This window comes from Rhinolophus ferrumequinum, chromosome 4, assembly GCF_004115265.2.
Source record: "Rhinolophus ferrumequinum isolate MPI-CBG mRhiFer1 chromosome 4, mRhiFer1_v1.p, whole genome shotgun sequence".
NCBI lineage: Eukaryota > Metazoa > Chordata > Mammalia > Chiroptera > Rhinolophidae > Rhinolophus > Rhinolophus ferrumequinum.
Genome location: NC_046287.1, coordinates 41,707,553 through 41,732,209, shown reverse-complemented (window position 1 = coordinate 41,732,209; position 24,657 = coordinate 41,707,553). Strand labels below are relative to the sequence as shown.

At 40.1% G+C, this 24,657-nt stretch overlaps 1 protein-coding gene across 1 annotated transcript in view; it reads left to right on the top strand.

Moving 5' to 3' along the window:
* Nucleotides 1–24,657, top strand: part of ABCC4 (ATP binding cassette subfamily C member 4) — a 237,160-nt gene that overhangs the window by 97,154 nt on the left and 115,349 nt on the right. The window contains exons 12-19 of the mRNA XM_033104819.1: nt 1,081–1,175; nt 1,410–1,496; nt 7,389–7,485; nt 10,828–11,037; nt 12,396–12,536; nt 12,979–13,016; nt 13,416–13,510; nt 15,289–15,435. Of these exons, the coding sequence (XP_032960710.1) occupies nt 1,081–1,175; nt 1,410–1,496; nt 7,389–7,485; nt 10,828–11,037; nt 12,396–12,536; nt 12,979–13,016; nt 13,416–13,510; nt 15,289–15,435 (910 nt within the window). The remainder of the gene's footprint in view (nt 1–1,080; nt 1,176–1,409; nt 1,497–7,388; nt 7,486–10,827; nt 11,038–12,395; nt 12,537–12,978; nt 13,017–13,415; nt 13,511–15,288; nt 15,436–24,657) is intronic.

The following is a 24,657-nucleotide window of genomic DNA, read 5'->3' as shown; positions in this document are numbered from 1 at the left end:
GTTTGTGTACCTAGCACAGACCTTCAGACATGCATATCCATGCACCAATCATCTCAGCTTGCCCATAACCAAAATTTTGATTTTTATCCCCTAAATCTGCATCCATTGTCTTCCTTCACTCAGTAAATGGTGACCCTGTTCTTCCCCTTTTTTCATGCCCCAAACAATGCAGTCCTCCTCTTCTCTCAACCCACACCCATCCCAGCAGCAGGTCTTATAGGCTCTACCTTTGAAATTTGTCCAGACCGTGACAACTTCTCTTCATTCCCACTGCTCCTATTTTGGTCCCAGATTATTGTGGTAGCCTTCTAACTTGTATTCTGCCTCTTCCCTGCCCCTTTACCATCTGTTTTCCACAAAGAGACAGGAGTGATTCCTTAAAAACCTAAGCCGGATCATGTCAGTCTCCCCGTCTGCCCCCTTCCCGTTGCACTTGGAGTGAAACCACGGCCCCTCCTGCTTATGTCTCTCCCCACCCCCACATTCTTTACTCACTCGGCGCCAGCTCTGCTGGCTTCTCCGCTAGCCTCCCAACACCTTGTGGGTATATTTTTCCCATGGCCTTTGCACTTGCTCATTCTTCCACATGGAACACTTTTTCTGCAGATCCGTGCAGGCATGCTCCCCCTTCCAACAGGTATCTTTCTGCTTAAACACCCTCTGCTCGGAGCCCTTCCTGACCTCCATATAAGATGGACTTTTCCTCCTTCACTCTATCCCCCTATGCTGACCCCTTTTCTTCTTAGTACTTGCTACTTGTGCTCATGTTCATTTTTCATATTGTCAGCCTCCCACCATAGAAACTCTAGAGACTATGTTTCACTGCAATCATTGTGCCCAGAACAATGCCTGACAAGGTCAATGTTCAATAAACATCTCTTAAAATGGTTAAATGCATAAATGCTGTGAAAAACCACAGGGTGAAAACAAAAATCCCTGAGAGGTTCAAGGTTACAATTTAGTCACTATGAAATGTATCCATTGCTAGTGATCAAATATGTGTATGAACAACAATTCTAAAAGTTTTAGGGTGACGGTAGGAGAACACATTTTAAGTCTTTTTTTTCTATCTCCACGTAGGATTTGCAGCTTTTGGAGGATGGAGATCTAACTGTGATAGGAGATCGGGGAAGCACGCTGAGTGGAGGGCAGAAAGCTCGGGTCAACCTCGCAAGGTAAATTGCATTTTAGTTGCCATTCTGCACATGTCTCTTAGGCTGCTTATAGGAGTGATTTACATGCAGACCCCACTTATTGTGTGTGGGTGCTGTGTAAAGCACTAGTCTTGGATTATTCCAGTGGCTCTTGGAATGACCATCACGTGAGTTATTGAATGCTGTCGTAATTCAGAGATGAGATCCAGGGAGCGTGAAGCTTTCTCCTCTCTGATATCGCCGTGTGTTTTCTAGAGCAGTATATCAGGATGCAGACATCTACCTTCTGGACGACCCTCTCAGTGCAGTGGATGCAGAAGTTGGCAAGCACTTGTTCCAACTGTAAGTTTGCTCATGTTTTATGCCACTTCTGCTTTCCAGGAACCCAGGGCGTGGGCTCAGGAAAGCCTTTGTGCCTCAGAAGATTGAGCTCGTTCTGCTTTGATGTCCCTCTTTCCCTCACTTCCACACTCACTTCCACAGACGATCCATTGTAGAGAAATTTAGGGAATTAAGAAATTAATGGCAAATTTTCCAAGTCCCCCGCCCCAACTTGCAGTTGATAACCAAGACACTGTTGATGGATCCGGACTCCAGGAATAAGAAAGATGTACAGTTTTTAAACCTACACATGGGTCAGTAACCTGATACTTGGTTGTCAGTTCTTTTCCTTCATCATTTGTGGCAAGTTAGAAGCAGTTTCATTACCAATACAGATCTTCCCTGGAAAGACCTTGTTGGTTTGTGCTTATTGTTCTGTAGGTTGGAAATACTTCGTAAAGTTCAGAATTTAAGAATGATTTGTTCTCTAGCAGAGTATGGCTTCAATCATTACTATTGCTTCCTGGATTCTTCCTAGAATTAATAAGTCAGACCCATAAATGTAGGGTTAACTTGAATTTGAAACTAGGTATCTAGAGTCTGGTTTAACTCCACCCTCTCACTTTGTTTGTGGAATTTGTTTTCTTTGGCTTTTGCTGAGCCACTGAGCTTCTGAACTAGAACAGTCTGAATCTGTTTTCTGTGTATACTGTAATGTACTGTGCACTGACTGACGCTTCCTATGTAGTCTAGACTGTCCTTTTCTAACTGTCGTGACCTTGCTTTTGCTCAAATAGCCTCCATGTCTACCCTACGGTTACCTTGCTGTATTTTATACCTTATTAAAGCCAGTGAGCACTTTCAGGTGCTCTTATTGAAGTACAACTGTGTGCACTGAGGTAAATGCTCTTACAAATGTTATTGAGCAAACATCTTAGTTTATAGAGGAGGACAGTAAGCCGGAGAGGGTAAGGACCCATACTGTGCAGAAGAAGGGAGATCAAGAAGTATAGATCTTGTTTTGGGCCCTAAAGAATTTGTCTCTACATGGAGTTGGTCAAGACTAAAGCACAGGAAGAGTTTACTCTTAAGGCTTAAAGGGCTTTTGATAAAGGATAACACATGCTAAATGGGAGTGGAAGTGGCAGCTCTCGGCATTCAGCTCAGACTGGAAAGCTTCCTGGCAGGAAGTGCCCTGTGGTCCTGCCGTCTGGGAAGGGTGTGTGGAGGCTGAGAACAGGATTCAGTTCCTTTGCCAAAAGGGAATAGTAGAGGCAAAGGTATGGAGGAAGGGAGAAGCAAGTCGTGTGAAAGAACCGTAGGCACATTCTCTAGTAGAAGATGCAGGTTGTACTGCAGAAGGAAAGCTACTTGGAAATACTTGCTGTGAGGTCCTGTGTGATTTGCTAGGGCTGTGTCTGTTTAGGCTGCTATACCAATACCAGAGACTGGGTGGCTTATAAGTGACAAATTTATTTCTCTCAGTTCTGGAGGCTGGGAAGTCTAAATCAAGGCAGATTTGAAGTCTGGTGACAACATGCTTCCTGGTTCCTCTCTCTGTTCCTCACATGGTAGAAGGGGAAAAGGCAGCTCTCTGAAGAGGTCTTTCTAAGGGCACAGATCCCGTTTCTGAGGGCTGCACACGCATGACCTAGTCACATCCCAAAGGTTCCACCTCCAAATGCCATCACATTGGGGATTAGATTTTAACCATGTGAATTTTGGGAGGGAACACGAACATTTAGTCTATAGCAGGCTGCCGTAATCAAGTACCACAGATTGGATGGCTTAATTAAACGACAAACTTATTTTCCCACAGTTCTGGAGGCTGGAGGTCCAAGACCAACATGTCCCCAGGTTTGGTTTCTCCTAAGGCCTCTCTCCTTAGTTTGTAGATGGCTGTCTTCCTGCTCTGTGCTCATGTGGTCTTTCTGTTCACCTGCACCCTTGGTGTCTTTCTTCTTATGTCCTGCTCTGCTCTCCTTCAAAGGACACCGGTCACATTGGATTAGGGCCACCCTAATGGGCTCACTTCAACTTAATTACATCTTTAAAGGCCCTATCACCAAATTTTAAGGTAGAGGTCCTTAAGATAGCAACATGTAAATTGGGTGGGGGGCACCATTCATTCGTAACAGGTCCTAAATAACGCAGTAAGGAGATTTGAACAGAGTCAACTGGGTGAGAGGCAGCCCTGAGCCTGGACTCTCGGAGCTGGGATTTGAAGTCATCCACTAAGCATGGGTCACGGGGTGGGTCCCCTAACATTAGTCCACCAGAATGTGTATGTAAAATGTGCTTATGTATGAGGGGGATGGAAAGGTCTGGAGATGGATGGTGGTGATGGTTAAAATGGTAGTCAGTTTTGTTTCACCTAAATTTTATCACAATAAAAAAAAGTGCACAGTGCAAGGAATCTTTGAGAATGCAGAGAGTAGGGCCAGCTGACACTTGGCGTGGCCTCCCGCTGTATGATCTGACCTCTCTTTCCCACTCCATCCTGATTGTGACGTGATGAATTTTCCCCAAGGCAGAGAAGTGCCCTGTAGACTGTCCTGAGTTCAGTGACGGGTGCTAGTGCCAACACAGAGATTCCCCACTCCCCTGTCCTCTGGCATTGTGAGTAGCTCAGCTCAGCGTCCCTGGTCCCAACGCTTAACCTTGAACTCCCCACACGTCTGTCATTCAGTCTTTTGTGAGTCTGCACAAGTAATCCACCACTCCTCAAGAGCAGTTTCGGCTGGTTATTGCATTCATGTCACTAGTAGGAGGAAAGAGGAGGGGTTTTAATTGCAAAGTATCAGTGTGCTTATCACAAAGGCTCTCCCAAGTTCTTCTTTGAACACAGGTGTTTATAAAGTCCTCTTGCACCTTTCGGGTTTAATGACTTTGGATATACACTTGATAGAAGCAAGCTTGTTAAAACTGTTGTTTGCTAATCAGAACCACGTTCTTTAGGGAAACTTAGGGCAGGGAGCACGAATGCAATTTAGGAAATCGCTCAGCAGCAACTGGAGAATGTTCTCAACGAGTTAGAAAATTGGATTGAACAATATACTATGAAAGATGGAGGTTGTGTTGAAGCTTAGTAATGCGAAGTGTTTTGTATTAAAAGTGAATGAGGTACACTTTTCCTTGCTATTAACAGTTTACTTCAGTCAGGAATATATATCCAAGGTTATTAAGGTTTGTGAGTTTTACAACTGTATGTTGTAAACGTTAAGTGGATTCTATCCCATAAAGAAGGGTAGGGGCCCAAGGATTAATGTCAGTGGAATCTGTTTCTAGCCATGGATCCCTGCTGTATTTTAGAAAGCCCCGTGTCACCAGACCCCAAACTCCTGTGCAATTAGTTCTTTGGGTTTGTCCTAATCAGACCTTCCACACTGCTGTCATCTCAGTTCACCTTTCCTGCTCAGGCCTTTACAGAGCCCCCTTCAAGTTCAGGATGCAGCTCAAAGTCCTGAAATGGCAAACAAGGTTCTTTGTGTTCGGCCCCGATGCTCCTTCCCAACACTTCCTTGCACAACCTCAATCCATATTCCAGCCATGCCGGCCTTTGTGTAGTGCCCTGAATGAGGTAAGCCCTTTCTCATACCTGTCTCTCTGTACAGATATTGTTCCTTCTGTCCTAGAGCCAGGGGACAATGTGCCAGGGCAAAGAGGAAAGATGAAGGACATCGCCACCGCCGTTGTCTCTCCAGGGGGGATGTGCACTTCCTGTCTTCCCACAGCCCTCAATGGGCTGTGCTTGATCATTACACGTCCCCCCCCCCCCCCCCCACTAAATTGTGAATTCATGAAGGTGCTTTTGCACAGCATGTTTCTCTGCACCTGCTATGCCTTCTTCCAGGGATGTTTCCTGGCTCACATGTCACCTCCACCTGAGATAGCAATCCTCACCTTGCTTTTTCCTCATAGCACACGTCACGGCCCTGTAGTGCATTTTCTGTATTCGTTTAGTGTGTCTCGCTCTACACGATGCAGAGTCTTGCCTGTTTTCTTGACCAGTGGATGTGTCCTTAGAACAGTGCCTGGCACCTCAACAAATGTTTGTTGATTCAATGAATATGAAGGTTGGGGCTGTCTTCTGTATCACCTCCACCATGGTATGTGATACCTCTTAACACAGGTCTTATATAGAATAAGTTAAACAACTTGTTGCGGAATCAATCATTTCGTTATGGCCTGACTTGGAAAATTTTACTCTTAAAAATTTGGAAAATAGAGTATTTTCCTGGAGATTTTGATGAAAAACGTAACTTAGGAAAAGTTTAAAGCCATCAACTGGTAATATCATTGAAATTATATTACCTCATCTGTGATGGAATGTTAGGAAGAAAATATTTTCAAACTTTTGAGTTGGCTCATCTTGGACATAACAACCCATCAGATTAGATTAAAATGTGTCTTCAGGGATTAATGGCAGGTCATTTTGAATTAAGGGGAAACAATTCCATTAAAAGCTTTTATACTATGCCTGACGAGGTGTTTAATTTACTTAGTCAAGAAACTTTGGTATGAAAGCCAAACGAAGACATGTCTAAAGGGAAAACGTAATCCTTTTAGACTTAAAGAACGATGTGATAGTATTTGCATCTACCTCCTGGGGTCTTGCTTTTGGCCATGGGCCCAGTCTCAAAGGTGTCCCCTTAGGCTTTTCTATCCTGACTGCAAAACATATGGCTTTGTATGGGTTGCAGGAAGAGTAGAGAATGGAGCTAACATTTACCAAATGGATTAGTGCTTTTATTTTTCAAAACATGACGATGAGTTGACATTAGCCTTATTTTGAGTCGAAGAAACAGGTTCTAAGAGGTTTAGTAGCTAGCTACCTGACATTATTGGGCTAGTAAGAGGCAGAGCAGGGCATAGATGTGAACTCCAGTCCAAGGGTCTCCACAACTCTTCATCTGACCCACCTCAGCAGGTTGAGTTGTGGCCATGTTCCTGAGATGGGCTCAGTGTGAGACTCAGGCGACCAGAGTGTGTACGTGGAGCCCTGCCTGTGGTCTCTGGGGCCCGGTACCAGCTACTCATTTACCTGGAGGGGTTGCAGACCATTGTGGGTTGCAGGTGGGGCTGAGTTTCTAGGGGTCTGCATTTAAAATGTAAGAGTACTTTGAGGAGTTACAGTAAAAAAACAAAACAAACAACAGCAACAAAAACCCTCTAAGGTTGAATAATAAGATGGGTCTTCCCTAAGAGAATTGGCATTTCCTTTGATCCACTGGGTGATTTCCACTGATTTGGGCCATTTGGGTTCTGTTCTCCATATTCTGCAGGTTTTCAGTCCTAATGAAACAAGATGTGCTTCTTGGATGGGACTGATCGAGGCTGCACTAGTATTTATTTTCTGTCTAATCATATTTAGGAAGAAACATCTAAAAAATGCACTCTGGCAAAAGTTACTGAGAATCTAAGACTATTTTCCCTTTTGCTTAATATGTACATCATAAATAATAATCACCTATGAAACTGTCTAAGAAATATGTACACATTTTTATATGACATAGCTCCCTTCTTCCCCCATTCCTACACAGCGATAAAATAATTGATATTTCAGTTCAGTCAGGTTTTGAAATGTCAGTATTGCTCAATTGTTTTTCAATGTGAAATATATAAATAATTGTTAAGCTGAGTTTTAGGAAAAAACAAACTTAGTAGTCGCTACCTTGGGCCCTAGACTATTTTCTAGAATTTATTAGCAGAGTTAGACTCAAGTTTGCTGCTGGTAAATTTGAGGACCTAGTTAGCTTCATTGATTTATATTTTTTATTTATGCTGGTATTTAAACTACAGATCTTTGACTACTGTGTTGTCTTTGTCTCCTTATGTTTTCAAGATGTACGTTTTTCAATTTGGAGCACCCCATTAATGTGTTTTTGCATACTGTACCTCTTACATTTATAGGTGTATTTGTCAAACCTTGCATGAGAAGATCACAATCTTAGTGACTCATCAGTTGCAGTACCTAAAAGCTGCAAGTCAGATTCTGATATTGAAAGATGTAAGTAATTTCTAGAAGTGTATGGAGCTTGCTAGCTCTCAGGTGTGTTGAAGGCAAGGCCTCCTGGCAGGTCACTCTCCTTGCGTTAGTTGTAAACTCCCTCTTCCTCCTCGGCTTTCCATGCCTTTCTTCTCAGAGCTGCTATCCATCCTTTGAGGAAGAATACAAAGACATGTAGAAATGTTACTATTGCATCCTAAGGCCTGTACCCTAATGTATATAAAATTGCTCCCTCAGAGTTACTAAATTAAAATTATTCTAGTGAAATTGTTAAGGATAATTATGCTACTTGATTTAGACCTTTCTGTTTTCCTGTTCCATGACGTAAGCCAAAGTGTTATTTGGAAATTAGAGATACAAAGACATGCTTATATCCATTGGATTGTCATGTGGGGTTTCCCTAACGAGTGTCTTCCATTAATTACAGAAGCATGATTGGACAGCCATGCACCCCTGCTCAGGGACACCCCCTGTCCTATAGTCAGTTGCTAGTCTCACTGCACAGGGCTTTTCGCATGCCTGATATGTGAGAGCCTGTGCAGCTATAAGACAAGTCCATCCTTATGGGAATAGATGTGACGAAAGGGATAGAGGGGTGGGAGCTGAAATGACTTCCTCCCTGAGGAGGTGATACCTCACATGACCTGAGCGCCATGAAGACACTGGCCGTGCAGTAACCTGGGGGAGGGGCACTGGCAGGGGGTCCACTGGCAGCGTGCTGAGGAAGGAGCTGACCTGGCACATTGCAGGAATAGCAGGAGAGCCAGTGTGGCTGAGGCAGAGTGAGCAGGGGGAGCACAGAGGGCGATGGGCTGAGCGCGGTGCGTAGCGGCTCCCGAAGTGGAATGGAAACCACTGGATGGTCCAGAGCACAGGAGTCATGTGATCTGGTGCGTGATTTTAAAAGATCCCTCTTGATGGTCATTGGAGGGGCCATAGCAGAAACAATGAGAAGTTTTACTAAAGTTCAGGAGACAGAAGTAAGGTCTTAGGCTAGTGTTGTATCAGTTTCTAGAGCTGCCATAACAAAGTACCACAAACGGGGTGGCTTAAAATGACAGAAATATATTCTCGTTATTGTGGAGGCTACAAGTTCAAAATCAAGGTGCTGATAGGGCCATGCTGTCACTGAAGGTTCCAGGGGAGGGTTCTTCCTGGCCGCTTCCAAGCTTCTGGTGTTCTCCAGCAATCCTTGGTGTTCCTTGGCCTGTAGCTGCTACACTTCCATCTCTGCCTCCATTGTCACATGGCATTGTCCCTGTGTCTGTATGGGTCTCTTCTCTTTATAAGGACACCAGTCATTGGATTTAGGGCCCACCTTACTCCAATATGACCTCATCTTAACTTGATTACATCTGCAAAGACCCGATTTCCATACAAGGTCACATTCACAGGTACCATGTCCAGGACTTGAACATATTTCTTGGCGGGGGCTACCATTCAACCCACAACAGCTAGTGTGGTTGCAGGGCTGGTGGTTGAGGATTTCTAAGGCTTAGTGGTTGTTTGCATCACTCCTTGGCTTGTTTGCCTCTGTGTCTCAGTACCTCCATCATTAACCCTTGTCAGTTGCAACAGGCCCTCAGTCAAATGCCTAACTTCACCAATTGAATTTCTGCCCTAAAAAAGATTGTAAAAAGGCAGAATCGCAACCTCTGTAAAAGCGCTTCGTATGTTGATGCTTCCCTACTCCTCTGGGCTTAGGGAGCTCAGATTCCTTAAACTTGGGGACAATTAGGTCCATGTGCAGAGGGGTGAGACTAGTGTGTTAGGACCCCAGTGTTGGCAGTATGATGAGTACAGAATCAGCAGGCAGGAGAATAACCTGTTGAGCCAGGCCCTAGGTGTTTTGGGGTTCCCCTTATTGCTTTTGAGGATATCTCCCCCGATTTTAGTACTATCAAAACAACCACTTGTCCACTGGTGAGCACCCCTGGATGAATTGTGATTCATCCTTACTGTTTGTTTGGTCCGCCTCTAACAGCAGAGAGGGCTTGGCTGCCTCCTCTTTCCTTCTTGGAATAATTCTTGCTTGGCTGCTGAGTAGAACTGCTATCTCTATACCGTAGTCATTGTCTTGTGCATTTTACAGATACTTAAGTGGAAAGTGGTAATTTCATTCAATAAGGTATATGAATTTTGCCTCCCAAGTGGAACAAGACACAATATATCATAAATAATTTTCTAATTCAATAGTAGTATCAAATGGTTTCCAACAGCTTCGTTGGGTTTTACTTAGTGGACCCCGTGGGGGGATGGGATGAGAGGGGTACAGTGGGGCTTGGGCCACCTTCCTCCTGACCCGCCGTCACCAGGGCTGCCCTTCTTTGATTTGTTTTGCATCCTGGGATTTTGCCTAATACTATGTTTACCACTGAGTAAATAAGCTGAGTCTCATTTCATAGGGTAAGAAAATAGTGAAAACATCTGCACATTTTATATAACTTGGTAAGGAGGGGAAACTGTGTAATGAGGTGTCACATACATTAAAAAAAAATAATTATTCGATTGGCTGTCACCTCAGTGGTTGCCTGATTTGGGAAAGCCTGGTTGGCTGCCTCGTGGATACTCTTAAGTTTCATCTTCTTGGATTTGAGTGCGTTGACTCTGGCTTAGGTTTTGGTTTCCTTGCATAGGCTACCAAGGCATTAGAGCCACCCCTGTCTAATGGCCTCCTTGTTTAGTTACTTCAACACATGGAATATTGAATTTTGAGTTGGGAACTTTCTGAGTTTTGCGGGCAGTTTTAGAGTAAAGACCATGAAGAAACAGCTGATGGATTCTATGTATGCAGGGCTGGTTCCTACACAAGTCCCATTGGCGCACATGATACTAGGACAATGGTCAGAAAGATGTGACGAGTGACTTTTACCAGTGCAGAAGTGCTTGTGGACACCTCCGTGTCAATCTTAAGTCTCCCCCCACCCCCAGAATATCCTTCCCAATTGACTCCCTTTTAAATTCTGCTTGTTACAAGAGCCTCATCTGAATTTCCATGTTGTCTAAAAAAACTGTACTGGTATTCCCACCAACATCTATATTTTTTGCTTCCTTACATGACTGTAGTAGTTATGTCAGTGATCTCCATTTTTTAATATATGATTACACATTTCTTTTATACTCTCCCAGCACCTAACATAGGGTTTGGTAGAGAACAGAATGCTCAGTTCTGTGTCCAGTGAAATTGAACTACATTAGTCAGCCAGAATTTCAGACCTAAGGATAATGTTTCTTGTGAAAATCATAATTGAAGGTCAATTAATTTTTATTGATTAGTATTACATTAGATTGGTATTATCAAACGCAAATGTATTTTTCTGAAATTCTTTATTTTTATTTTAGGGTAAAACGGTGCAAAAGGGGACGTACACTGAGTTTCTGAAATCCGGGGTAGATTTTGGTTCCCTTTTAAAGAAGGAAAATGAGGAGGCTGAACAATCTTCCATGCCAGAAAGTCCCACGCTGAGGAATCGGACTTTCTCGGAATCTTCGGTTTGGTCTCAACAGTCTTCTAGACCCTCATTGAAAGATGGTGCTCCAGAGACCCAAGCTGTGAGTTTCTCATCTGGCAACATGCCCTGGTTCTCTCTGCTGTTGGTGATCTCATGGATCTTCAGTCTGCTCTGCTCATGACATCTTTTGTCCCAAAGCATATCCTAAGGTTCCCAGGCTTTATTCCATGGAATTTGTAGAATTAAAACAGAACAAAGGGAGCAGGGTGATTGGGGTTCTCCTTTGGGTATCAGATGGAGAATCTTATGGAGATCAGTAGTGAGTGAATGTCCTGCTACAAACTTCTAGGCATAGGTGGCTCACACCGATAGTATCATAGAACTCTTGAATTTATCATAGATAAATCCTACTTGCTCTGGTGGCCCCAGGCTTTCCTTTTGCACCCAGAAGCTTCATTGAAAGACCCCTTCAGACTGCGTCCTGCTGTAGCCCACATTGAATCAGCTACTTTTCCTATATGTGGGAATGTTCTGGCACCACAGATGACTAATAATATTATTTTGCCCCACTGTCAGATGGTTTGTGGTAGGCCAGAAGTAACATGTGTAAAGGACCTGGTCACAGTAGACACTTTAGAGTTAGTTCCCATCTTCCTTTCTTACCCTGGAAGACAGAACAACATCTGATCCATCTTTGAATCCCCAGTGGCCAGCATAGAGACCAGGACATCCTTGGCTCATGTGAATCTCTAATACATTCTAAGTCCTCCAGACAGAAGTGCACTAACTCTTCCTTAAATATATACACAGGTATTCCTCAGTAGCCAAATCCAGGAGTCTGGATGATTCTGAGAAGTATTCAGATTAGTCTCTCACATTTCAAACTCATGAATCACTCTCTAAAATTCAGAAAACAAATTGATTCCGAACATATGCTCTCCTAGCTATATCCAAACTCTTACTACTCCATTTTACTGCTTCAACTCAGTTTACTGTATGTATTTGATAATATTATGAGCCCCTACTTTATTTTATGTTTCCATCATTGAGTGAAACAAATAATTTAGAGTGATACATTAGCTACATATCATTGTATATTATTTTGGAACTAGTTTCTGCATTTATACTTGAATCGGGTTTGTTGTGCCTGTGTTGGAAATCATGATGTTCTATGTTAAGCAAAGCCATGCAGCAGTAATAACCTTGTGCAAATGATATTTCCTTATTTCTAAAGATTCCTAGAAGTGGATGGCTGGGTCCGTGGGTAAATGTATATACGGTACGGCTAGATATTCCTACACCCTTGTCCATAGGAGATGTACCGTTTTGCGCTCCTGCCAGTGTATGAAATGTGTGTGTTTTCCCACGGCTTTGTCAATGGAGTGCATTATTGAACTTTTGAAATTTTGGGGTTCATTATTTAAAATTTTGTCTCTCCGTGTCTTTTTTCCTTCCCAGAATGAGAATATACCGGTTGCAGTAACCGAGGAGAGCCGTTCTGAAGGAAAAATTGGTCTTAAGGCCTACAAGAATTACTTCACAGCTGGTACACACTGGTGTATCATCATTTTCCTTATCCTGCTGAACACCGCAGCCCAGGTAAGTCGGGACATTGGCGTTATTTTGTGCTGTTAGCTTGAGATATACAGGATCATTTATATGTATACTGTATTTATTTATACTATGTTACTGTATTTTGCAGTCCCCTTGGATTTGCAATGAAATAGGCTCTCTTTTGGGAACAAAATAAGGAATGTGTACCACTGTTGATGTGTACCACTGTTGATGTGTACCACTGTTGATGTGTACCAAAGGGCTTCAAGGAAAAAAAGGAATGTCTTTTAGAGATTTTAAAATGTAATATGCCCTTACTTGACCTGTTGTCTCTGGGATGTTGGGCTTGGCACAGCCTTGACCTGAGTTGGAAGGACCATCTGCCTTTTCTGGAGCCTTTTGATTCTCCAGTTTAGTAAGTGAGAGTTTTGAGTTGGTAAGTGACGTTAGCGTTTGATTTTTGTGTGTGTTTTTTTCCCTACTCTAGGTTGTCTACGTTCTTCAGGATTGGTGGCTTTCACACTGGTGAGTTATTTCTGGTCTGACCGCAAGATGCTATACAGTTGAAATAAAGCCTCACTTTCTCACAGAGTCGGGGTGAGGTAGGGTTTGTTCAGCCTGTTCTTCTAATCCTCACTTGGTTTCCCTGAAGAAAAATTAAAGTTCTTGCTGGTGGTGTGTGGCCCTCCCATGGTCTCTACTCCTGTCCCATCCTCAGCAGCACCTTCTCAGACAGTTTTTGAAAACTCACAGTCATGATTCACATTGAATTTTTATGAGGTAGACATACACAGGACCCTGTGAGCTGGAAGTCATCTTCCAGCATAAAACGTATCTCCCAAGTGGAGGTTAAGTTTATTTTCTCTTTTTGTATTTATCTAAATTCCATCTACAGCTTAATATTTTTTCTTCCCCGGTCCGTAGGGCAAATGAACAGACTGCCCTGAACGTCACTGTAAATGGAAAAGGAAATGTAACTGAGAAGCTCGATCTTAACTGGTACTTAGGAATTTATTCAGGTAAAGTGTAATCATTTGGTCTATTATATGAGAGTCTGAGGTGCTTACAATGAGCCTGTGTGAGTAACTAGGCTTCCAGGAGTAATTCAGTAATGTCTTAACAGATTAAGTCTGAGTCGCATTTACTCTGTGAATTAATTAGAATAATTATTTTTTAAAATCTACTGGAAGAAAGAGGTTCAGTGAAGAATCTTAATTTGCTCTGTACTGGATTTTGGAAGTTAAACCGGGATTGAGCATTCAGAAAATCAGCCACTGGAAATATGTGGCTATTGTCTATTCTAATAGGTTGCTTTTGCTAAATCTTATATTATTATATGGATGGGCAAGGGGATTAGAAACGGATCCCCACCCTCTAGTTCGAATTGTTCCAATTCTGTTGGAATAAACCCTGGCTTTTGTTGAACTTGGATGAAATCCTCTGGCAGCAAGGCCCCCCAAATAAAAGCATTATTCCTTCGCAGGTATGCAAAGCTCCCTTCACCATATTGCTCATCTCTTGGGCTTCACTAATTACTTAAGAGGGAAGCTAAGCAGGGCAAAATCCAGTGTCTGGGAATTAGGCTTCCTTCTTTTTCTTACCTAGAGATCACAATGTTATCGCCTTCCCAACTGTGTGAGTAATTTAACATTTGGCTTGCCAGACTAATAGTAACACAGTGCTCTGTTTTCATGAGAGTGCTTAGAATATATGTAGCATTACGTACTTTTTAAAGGAAATCCTCATCTGAAATTTTAAATATCCCCCCAGGAAATGCTCATACAAGCTTTCCTTGAAGATAGAGCAAGTTATCTTTGTAAGAGCCTCCTCACTGAAATTTGGTATTTATTGCGTTGATCACTTGCTAAGAAATCTAAATCCATTAGCTGTTTACCTTCTGAATTGGTGGACGATGGGAGACCTAAAGAAAGAAGGAAAATGGTTCTGTTATATATTCATGTGAGCTAAAGAAAATGCCTGCCTGTTGATGGAATTTAGGAATTTGAGCAGCCTTCAGAGTTTAAAAAAGGGTGATATGTCATCTGAAGGGAAAAAAAGTACTTGATGGAATATTTGTTATGAGTTATCCCCACTGTATGTAGCATTGTGAGTTCGAGAGATGTTAGGGGAGATGTTTTAGTTTTTGTATGCATAGGAAGTATTCATTTATGTCATTAATAAAATAGATAAATGATTATGTTCATTCGAAAATGCTTTGTGTTATATAAAACACTTAACGAGACATTAGTTTCTCATTTAGATTGATTATCTCATGTTAAAATATAATTTATATTTTTTTGCAATTCAACTAGGAGGTTTTCTACTTGCAACTTAATAGGGTATTTTCATATTCTTTAAAGCTACTTGGGCATTTTTTACAAGGAAATGGTCTCTCATTTCTCCTGTTGCCTATTAATATCACATGCTGGTACCAGTTTTAGAGCCAGAGACCTGTTGTAAATAGTAAGATTTGGGATATGGCGAAGGGAAGATCAACTACTTTTTATAATTGTCTTCTGAGGTTATAATAGAACTTGTAATTGAATTAGGAAAGAATGGAATGAAATTTACTTTACACCTGATTTTTTTTTCCCCAGGTAGTTTCTATTTAATGAGAGAAAAAGAATTTTACGTTCTTCTTTATAAATGTATCTTGTGAATGCATTAAACTCTTAATAGAATCAAGATCCTTTATGGAATAAAATACATAGTACCTTTATAAACTGCCTGAAATGCTTTAGCATTGTGGGAGAAAAGGCAGAGATCCTGTGCTCTGAATGATGTTTCTTTCTTTCAGGTTTAACGATAGTTACCGTCATTTTCGGCATAGTAAGATCCCTGTTGGTATTCTACGTCCTTGTTAATTCTTCACAAGCTCTACACAACAGAATGTTTGAGTCCATTTTGAAAGCTCCAGTATTGTTTTTTGATAGGAATCCAATAGGTAAGTCAGACACCAAGTTTCTCAGTAAATATGTCTTATTAACATATTTAGCGTCTGATTGCATTTCAGTGTTTGAAAGTGGAGGTGATGCTCGTGATGCTTGGAAGAAAATCACTATGCATGTTGATTTATTTTCTACAGAAAGCTTCACTGACATTTTTCTTCGACCAGAGAAAATTTGAATAGAGGGGGCATACAAGCTTTTATTCCAATTTATGTGTGTGTGCGTGGAAAAAAATAAATGAAGGTTCACTTGGCAGAATGGTTGAGGAATCCATTTGTTGTGTGGCATACAAAATACCCTAAATTCAGTGCAAACATGTTTAAATGTAGTTGACTAGTTACTTAAACATTGGCTGTATCAGGTAGTGTTAAGTAAGCTAGGCTATCTTTTAGGAAGGCCCTTCTTACAAGGAATCGCTCTCCATGAGACAGGCTGTGTATTTATTTATTTATTTATGTTTTCATTGTCCATCCATTTCTGGAACCACAGGGCTTTTGGATGTGCTGTGTGAGGTTTACCTAAAATGATAATGAAAAATTAATTAAAATCCAAGATGGATAAAATGCAAACATCCTCTTCAATATGTTATTAACTCCATAGTTTTAAAGTAAACTTCTGGTTACATATTAGAGGCTTGCTTGTACCTGCCAGGTGGGTCATCACTAGTAAGGTCATGATATGAGTGTACCCAGTGATTTCTAAGTGATTAATAGTGTAGTTTGCTGTGTATAATGTACACATTTTTGCCCAAATTTGTGAGGGAAAAATAAGGATACGCATTATACCTTAGTAGTACTAACTCACTATCTATATAAATGTTTTTAATTCTTTTATTTATGAGTTAAATAAGTGTATTTATGAGTTAAAAGTTTAATTCTAGAAATCAATAACCATATCTGTATGCAAAATAATACCCTGGACTACGATAATTGGTTTTGTTGAACTTAGGACAAACTTGCGATGATTAATAGTTCTCGGCCTTCTATGGAGTGTAGATAGCGTAAATTTGTTACTGGTACATAAAATTTCTTGTACCTTGTATCTGTTCTTGTGTTTAGTACTTATTTGTTGCATACAATTTCTTGTACCATAATATGTTAAAAAATAAATGTGAAAATTCTTTTCTAATACAAAAAACAAGTACTACCTGAATGTAAGAAAATAAAAGTTTGAATTAAAAAATTAAAATGCAAGATTTTCCCCTGAAAGTTTGGGCCAAAAACGTTGGTGCACGTTATGCACAGGAGCACATTATACACAGCAAAATACGGTACCTTCTCTCTGAGGCCTTTGGCTTGTCTTGCTTCTGAAGGTAGCCTCCTGACCTGGGCTCCTGTGAAGAGTTAGTTCATCAACATACATCCCCAGTCTGTTCAGTTGCTTAGGTTTGTGGTGAGGCCCAGGGTGGCTTTGTTTTTGCAGGTAATAATTGATAGAACCTGTGGAGGCAGGGAGGTGGGTTAGAGGGAGCTCAGGAGTAGCTTTGATCTGGCCATTAACTCACCATGTGACCCAAGCCAAAGCCTGTAGATGCTAATGGGCAGGCAGATCGCAAAGCAGGATGTTGTTGTGGTTAAAAGTATGGACTCGAGCCAGCTGCCTGGCTTCAGTCCTGGTGCTAGGTACTAAGTAATAGCTGGTTATAGTTATGGTAATACTTATGTGCTAGTTACTTAATTTCTCTGTGCCTCGGTTTTCTTATCTGTAAATTGGGGATACTGTTCATACCTGCCTTATTAAGATATTGTGGGAATTAAGCAGGTTAACACATTCACAGTGCTTAGAGCAATGCTTATGACATGGCCCGCGCCTAATGAATCTGAGCAACAATGGCGATACCTCGGAACTTACTCACCTGTGAAATGGAAATAACTGCTGCTGCCCTTCCTGTTTCCCAAGACTGTTGTGAGGATGAAATAAGACTCTTCTCAAAAGCACCTTGTGTAGATCTATCTACACATGTTCAGCCCAGGCACTGCAAAGCACAAGGAATTGTATACTGCAGAGGCCCCTCAAATTTACAGTCTTATTATAGCTTTAGTTAGAAAGTGATTGGAGGACTTATGTACTATTACGGCTATAAAGTCGCTCCACTTTGCCAGTTAATTAGAAAACTACAGTTAAAAAGTTTGGAGTGTAAAGTGGGACTGAATTTCTGTTATCACAGCCTCTGAATGCTTGTGACCACAGTTAACCGGACTCTGCATGTTCAAGACCTGTAGGCTTCTCCATGTGCTGATTTATTTATTATTCAAGGATTTAGACCATGTCTAAATCTTCGAGGTTGCTAATCTTAGAGCCGCACAGGAGCGCTTATCTTGCCTCCCCTTCCTGTATCTATTGGCAGGACTTTATTCCTTCAAGAAAATAGAAGCCCAGGTAAGTACTCCAAAAGTAGGCCTACTTTGTCCAGAATATTTAGAGGCCATGAGGTGTTTACTCTTTGAGTGGCAAATGAAAAGGTGCTTTTAATTAAAGACATTTTTATATGGTAGATTTTAAATTTCCATTTGGATAAAATTTTTGTACTTTTTATTGTGCGAAGAACAAGCCAGAGCTAGAGTGATGCTTCTTAGTTGACATTACTGATTGTATGTACTTTAATGGTTATATTATATAAAAAAAAACAAACCCAAAAATCAGAACTTCCCTCTAGAGTAGAGAGGTAGACGCGCTCAATGTTTAAGTTCCGTTAAATGCATGCAAGCGCCCCGCAGAAAGTGGCTGCCCCAGAGTTACAGAGCATGTTCTCTGAGCAGCACGGAGAGATCAGGAAGCACATCTTTCTCTTCCCAATACTTTGTTATTTAGAACACGCTGTCAGCGAGACCCCATGGCAAGTACTGTGTTTCCCCGAAAATAAGACCTACCCCAAAAATAAGCCCCAGTTAAGATCGTTAGCCAGACGAATGCATTTAGTATGTTACGACGATGTTCCAGAAAAAGATGACGTGACTGTATTTGAATAAATGTAGATTGTTCTACATGAAAAAAATAAACCATCCCGTGAAAATATGCCATTATGAGTCTTTGCAGCAAAAATTAATGTAAGTCCTGGTCTTATTTTCGGGGATAAATTGTACATTTCCTATGAGCTCAGGATCCTGCCGGCCTCCCCGATTTTAGAAAACTGAGGGGACAAATAGGCCTTTTGCCAGTGTATACAGAAGCTCCTCAACTTAGGATGGGGTTATGTACCAATAAACCCATGATAAGTTGAAAATATTACATTGAAAATATTGCATTGAAAATGCATTTAATACCACTAACGTACCAAACGTCGTAGCTAGCCTCGCCTACTTTAAATGTGCTCAGAATACTTACATCAGCCTATAATAGGGCAAAATCATCTCCTTGCTGCTGCCCAGGATCACGAGAGAGTATTATGTTGCATATCAATAGCATGGAAAAAGAGCAAAATATGAAATTGGGTGTATGATTTCTTCTGAATGTGTATCACTTTGTTGCACCATTGTAAAGTTGAAAAATTCTAAGTCCAAAAATCATTAAGTCCAGCCATTGTAAGTTGGGGACCATCTATAGTTTCTAGCAAACTAGACTTGGGTGGTAGCTGGTACAGCTACCAGAAGCTCCAGGCAGAGTCCCACTGCATCTGCCTGAACCATAGCCCAGCTGGGATTTGTGGAGGTTTTGCCAGAGTTCCCTTCTGTACCCTTTTCCAGTTCCCGTGGGTGCTGGAATATTCTCAGTGACCCTGATATGGCTTATAGAAATGTCTTTTACACTCATTCATGGGTGCTCCCACCCCAGATGTGTTGTCTCTCTTCTTGTGTTTCCTCCCAGATCCTCATGCATTTTATTAATCAGTGGGGACACTTTGCAGTTACGCAGTTAACCAGGCTTTTAGTGGAGGGTCCTGAAACACTCTTTTCCCCACCGAAGTCCCAAGTTCACTTACTTGGATTTAAGGAGGAGGGCAAGGTAAACCTGGAAAGTGCATATTTCTTCTCACTAACGAAGTCTCTCTGGCGCAGTTTAACCGTTTCCGAGAGCTGATTTTTAAGAAAGTTCCATTTCCCTGCTCCATGACTAAGTTGCTCTCCATTTTGAACCAATGTATGGTTGCATGAAATTTACATCATTTATTTGTCTAGCTAATTTTCTTCTTTTTACCTTCCTTCCTCTCACCCATCTCTATTTTTTATCCTTTCTTCCTAAGATATATTTCGGTAATGGTATTGTGTGTGTCTGTCAAAGAGCCGCACATTTTTAGCTGCCCTGACATTTCCTACTCATTTTGATTGAAACTGGAGTTGAATAGTGTCTTACAGATGTGATCTGTGTCTATGTGCTGTTTACAGCATCTGCCTCTTCCTAGTCAACATTTGTCTTCTATCATCGTAGCCCCATTTCAGTTCTATCAGATCTTAATACACGGGTAACACAAATCCCGGGTCAGCAGTAAGTCATTCAGAAATTAAGAGATGATTTCTATTTTAAATGTAAATCATATTTTCCTTGCATGGGCAGAATTCATTTTGTTTTTTACATCTAGCACAAGAGGGCAGCATGATCTACATTATTTCAGGAATGGAATATAAGAGCATCTTATTGCAAAACTGAGCAGTTTTTATTTTAAAGCTTTCTTAGAAATTCCATTTTTATAGCTTGGGTCTTTGTATTTTGTAGTGTTGATATGGAATTTTAAAAGCGTTGTCAAGGTTTGTTATGTAAACTCTTTATGTTTATAAAAAATTACGGTGTTGTCCCGGAATATCTAGTATTTCAAGCAAGGTTATTTGGATTTCTTAATTGATACCTTCTTGCCCAGTAACTGGAATAGGCAGCCACGGACATCTTTACTGGATATATTTTAATTCTAAAGGGTAGAATATGGTCGTTCGTGGGACTTGAGTCAAACATGAGTTCAGGGAGAAATATGAGCATACAGTTTCTTCAGTTTTGTTCCACGCCATCAGAGTCAGCAGAGACATTTTATTCTTATCAAGTCTCTAGAATTTCACCCTTTGTTTTGGAGACAAGATGAGTGGATACTTGTCTTGTTTTTTTTCATGCCTAATTATGGTGACATAACACTTGGCTGAGTGTGTTGACTATAATGGATTCCAGATAAATATTTATTTATTTGATTTCAATTTGTTAATTTGTCTTTAAGAAACTGAACTGCTGGTGTCAGTAGATGTTATGTTTGTTTATTCTCTCAGGGAAGTGCAAAGTTAATATTGGGCTGTGGCCAGTATGTTCATTTCACACGACTGATGGTTCTGCATTGGAGTGTGTGTGTGTGTGTGTGTGTGTGTGTGTGTGTGTTATTTATGCATCCGGTATAAAAAAAAGAGTACAAATTTATATTATTTTTTTTCTTTACAGATCAAGTTAAATTATGGCTTTATATACTATAAAAAGACAAAGAAACATGCAAAGTTTTTTTGGTTGTTGCCATTTTTATTCTTCTGGTGGAAGGTACTTGTACCCAGTGAGGTATAGAACAGGAATGGTTGCAGTAATGTTTAAGAGAAACATATTGTTGTATCCTCCCTAATGAAAGATCTAGAATTGCCCTAAGGATTAAGATTTCCAACTTGACTGAGTGGGAAATGAGACTCTCTCTGTAGATGATTTCCCAAATATCCTGGATTAGGATGTACATCATGTAAGAGCTGAGGGTTGTAGGAAACAGTGTGTTAGGGGTTTGAACTATTGCTCTGTTTCTTGAACCAGTAAAGGGACTCCTTAGAATCCACTACAAGTTGCTAAATAAATATTATAACTTGTGGGGAAGTGAAAAATGAACTGGAAGCAACATGGTGAGCTTTTTGTATTATCAGAGACTCTGTCTTGCTATATATACTCTTTATAAAATCAATTGTCAACATACCGCTGCCTTAACAGAAAAAAAAAGTCATCAGTAGAGAAGAAAGATAATTGTAGGGAAACCTATCTGTCTATTCCGTTAAAATGACCACTGGAGTTAGTGCTAAGTGCATATTTTTAACAAGTATAATATTTCAGCACTGTCAAAATTACCTTGACGGTAATAGGCCTGTTAAATTACAGCTCTATAAGTTAGGAGGTAAGATGGCTCTGCTTAGCACACATTAATCTATGCCTGTTCACACAAGAGATTCTGCTGAGCAGGTAGCATGTTACAACAAGAAATACTGGCCCTAAAACCTCTGATTTATGGTAGGTGTTGTTTTGACACAGCATCATTCAGACAATTTACAAGGCAAGGCTTCGTGTTAAAATATTTCACCAGTGTCATCATTCGTCACCGACATAAATATTCAGTAGTGATGCTGGAAAATTGGTAATATGCCCATTCATGCCAAATCACTCGCTGTGTTTCCTTTCAAGTGAGATCTGTTTGTGGATATGGTTAAAAGAAACTATGATTTTTCTTCCTTGAGAGCGGATGAGCTGTAAGAAATTGAGAATAACAACTACCCTGACAGCTTTCATGTACTCATCTTGCCTGGGTTGCTTTTAATTCTAGCTTAAGTACTACAGGCTGCCCCCTTTCCCCGCTCCCCCCTTCTTCCTTTTCTTGCTTAGTGCACATTGTAAAGAATGTATTTATAAGTACATTAGTTAGTTTAACAGGCTTTTTGTGTTCAAAGGAAGAAGTTAGTCATCATCAGAAAAGCTTTGTTGCAAAACAAAAACACACATTTCCCCTCTCATTTTTCCTTGTTAATAATAACAAATGGAAGTAAGTGACTGTAAAGGGAATAACACAAAAGATTGCATCAATCATAATGATTCTCAATAGCCACATAAATATTATTTTTTCAGGTTTGACTGAAACAGCTAATAGTTTGAAGTAGGTGTGGTAATTAAATCCTGTCGGGTTGTCACATATTAAAAATAATGTTTTTTCACATAACAATGGTTATATGTACTTAAACTCTTATCAGGGTGATACTAAGTCATATTTTATGGGAGTTGCTCATTTACTGCTAGTAGTATCATAAAAGCCTTTGTTACGAGTTTAAATAGTTACTTAGTTACATATATTTGATTACTATTGTTATTTTGTCAGTAAGCTCCATAAAGGTGATTATTATAGCACTTGTCTACAGTTGGTAAACATTGCACCATTTTGGTGTACACTTTTAATCTGTTAGAATGTTCTGATTATTCTTTATTCATGTTTTTTTCTCCACAATAATCATACATGGAAATACTGACAACTTAGTAACAGAGAAACCCCTGTATGGTTGGTTGTCTAATAAAATTTTAAAAAGGTAACATTTGGGAAGCTTGTGCCTTTTTCAGAGTGGTTATCATGTAATATCTCAGGAAAATGTAAGGACGATATTTTACTTGTGTTTTTTATTTTTTAATAGTAACTGTATTGATACATATATATCTCTCAGAATATGTGTAAGTTCACTACTTTCATATTTGTGGCTATGATGTTAATACCTCCAAACTCCTAGGTTTTTATTGGTTCGATATCTTAGAACTTAGAGCTAGGCAGTCTTTGGTACTCAGGACTTCCCTGGTGTATCTCAGTGTCTGGTATTAGTATGCTCAGTAATTTGGCATTACATGGGATATGTAATTTATGGTAATTTATAAATTAAATTTTATAAATAATTTATGTTTTATAAATAATTTAATTTCCAGTAATTCCAATACTGTCATTTAAAAGTCACCCCCCCCCCATTACTTCAACATTTTAGCTTTTTGTGACAGTCAGAAAATGTATTAGTCTCTTCATGACATAGTTCATTGCTTTTGTATACCCATTTCAAGAGAAACTGGAATAATTTTTTGGGCCAGTTGTAACATGAATAAATATTGAGAAGTATATTACTGAGAGCCTAATATGTATAAAGCACAGTCTTCTGACACAAAGCAGGAGTTGATGTGGATTTGCTGGATTGAAATTCGGTACAATTTTGCTTTAGTGCCAAGTGCTCCCCTAAAATATTGTATTTTGAAAGCACTCTTATGAGACCATGGGGTGAATTCTTATTTTCATTTTAAAACTGGAGTCTAATCTTCTGTTATCATTTCTTCCCTGTTCCCTTTATTTTAAACATTATTACTTGTTTTGCCATAAAGAAAATGGAACAAAATCTAGATATCTACAACACTGAGCCTGTGACATTTCATTTTACATAAAGTTTAAAATTTGGTTTTGTTTTTAATCACATCTTTATAGTATTTGTCACAATTACAGTTAAATTATAATTTAGGTAATTATGTGTTGACTGTCTCTTCTCTGACTTAGCCTTGGGCTCTCTGCCCTTGACAGAGTATGTCTATTATGTTACTACAATAACCTCTGAGCCCAGGATTGGACACATTGGTAGCTGATTAGTAAGTATTTGCAGGCTAGATAGAAGGGATGGTTTCAGGAATGTATTCGCATCTCTCCCTGCCCTGCCCATAAAGAACAATGGAAATAGAATTAGATGGAGCCTTTTGGTCTTACGGTTGGTTTTTATATTGAACTCTTCCCTATGATTTATTTTTAAAAATAGAATTTGTAAAAGATTATGGTGGACTTTGTTTCTACATGTGACAGCATGAAGAGAAAACCATATATATTGGTTCTTGGAAGCTGCAGTTCATGGAACTAGACTATAGAAGGTTCCAAGTTCTGTTATCTACCAATCAAAGATATGAAACCATCAAACACCTAATACATTAGCTTGGGGTTTAGTTGTGCATTGAAGATGAATGTTGGCAGTTATGTGGGTTAAATATTTGGTGCCTTATAGTTTTACCTTATAAACTATATGCCCTTAAGAAGTAAAGAGGAAGAATTCATCCATTTTAAAACACCAGTATTCTTTTTAAAACTTACTGGATTGTGAGTTGAGATGTAGGTTGAGATGTAGGTCGAGATATTGCGATGTCCCAGCTCTGCTAAGAATATAGCTTTGGAAAATAGCTGGGCCCGCCACTTCCTTTCTCTTGGCCCCAGGTTTCTAACAGGTAAAAAGAGGGGGCTTTTTCACTCAGGTATTCATTGGTAATCTACCAGTTGTTAGTTGTGGTCCCAAACATTGGGACAAAAAGTTCTCTCTTGTTAAGACATTTGCAGACTTAAATAATTGCAGACAATGGATTGTTTAAAAAAAAAAAAAGTTTCAATATTCTGCAATTCCAATGGTAAAGATACAGATTCAATATTTAATACAACTGTAGAATGGAGATCTCGATTCAAGTATACACACAGCACACACACACTTACAGACATAACCCTATGGAATACTTCT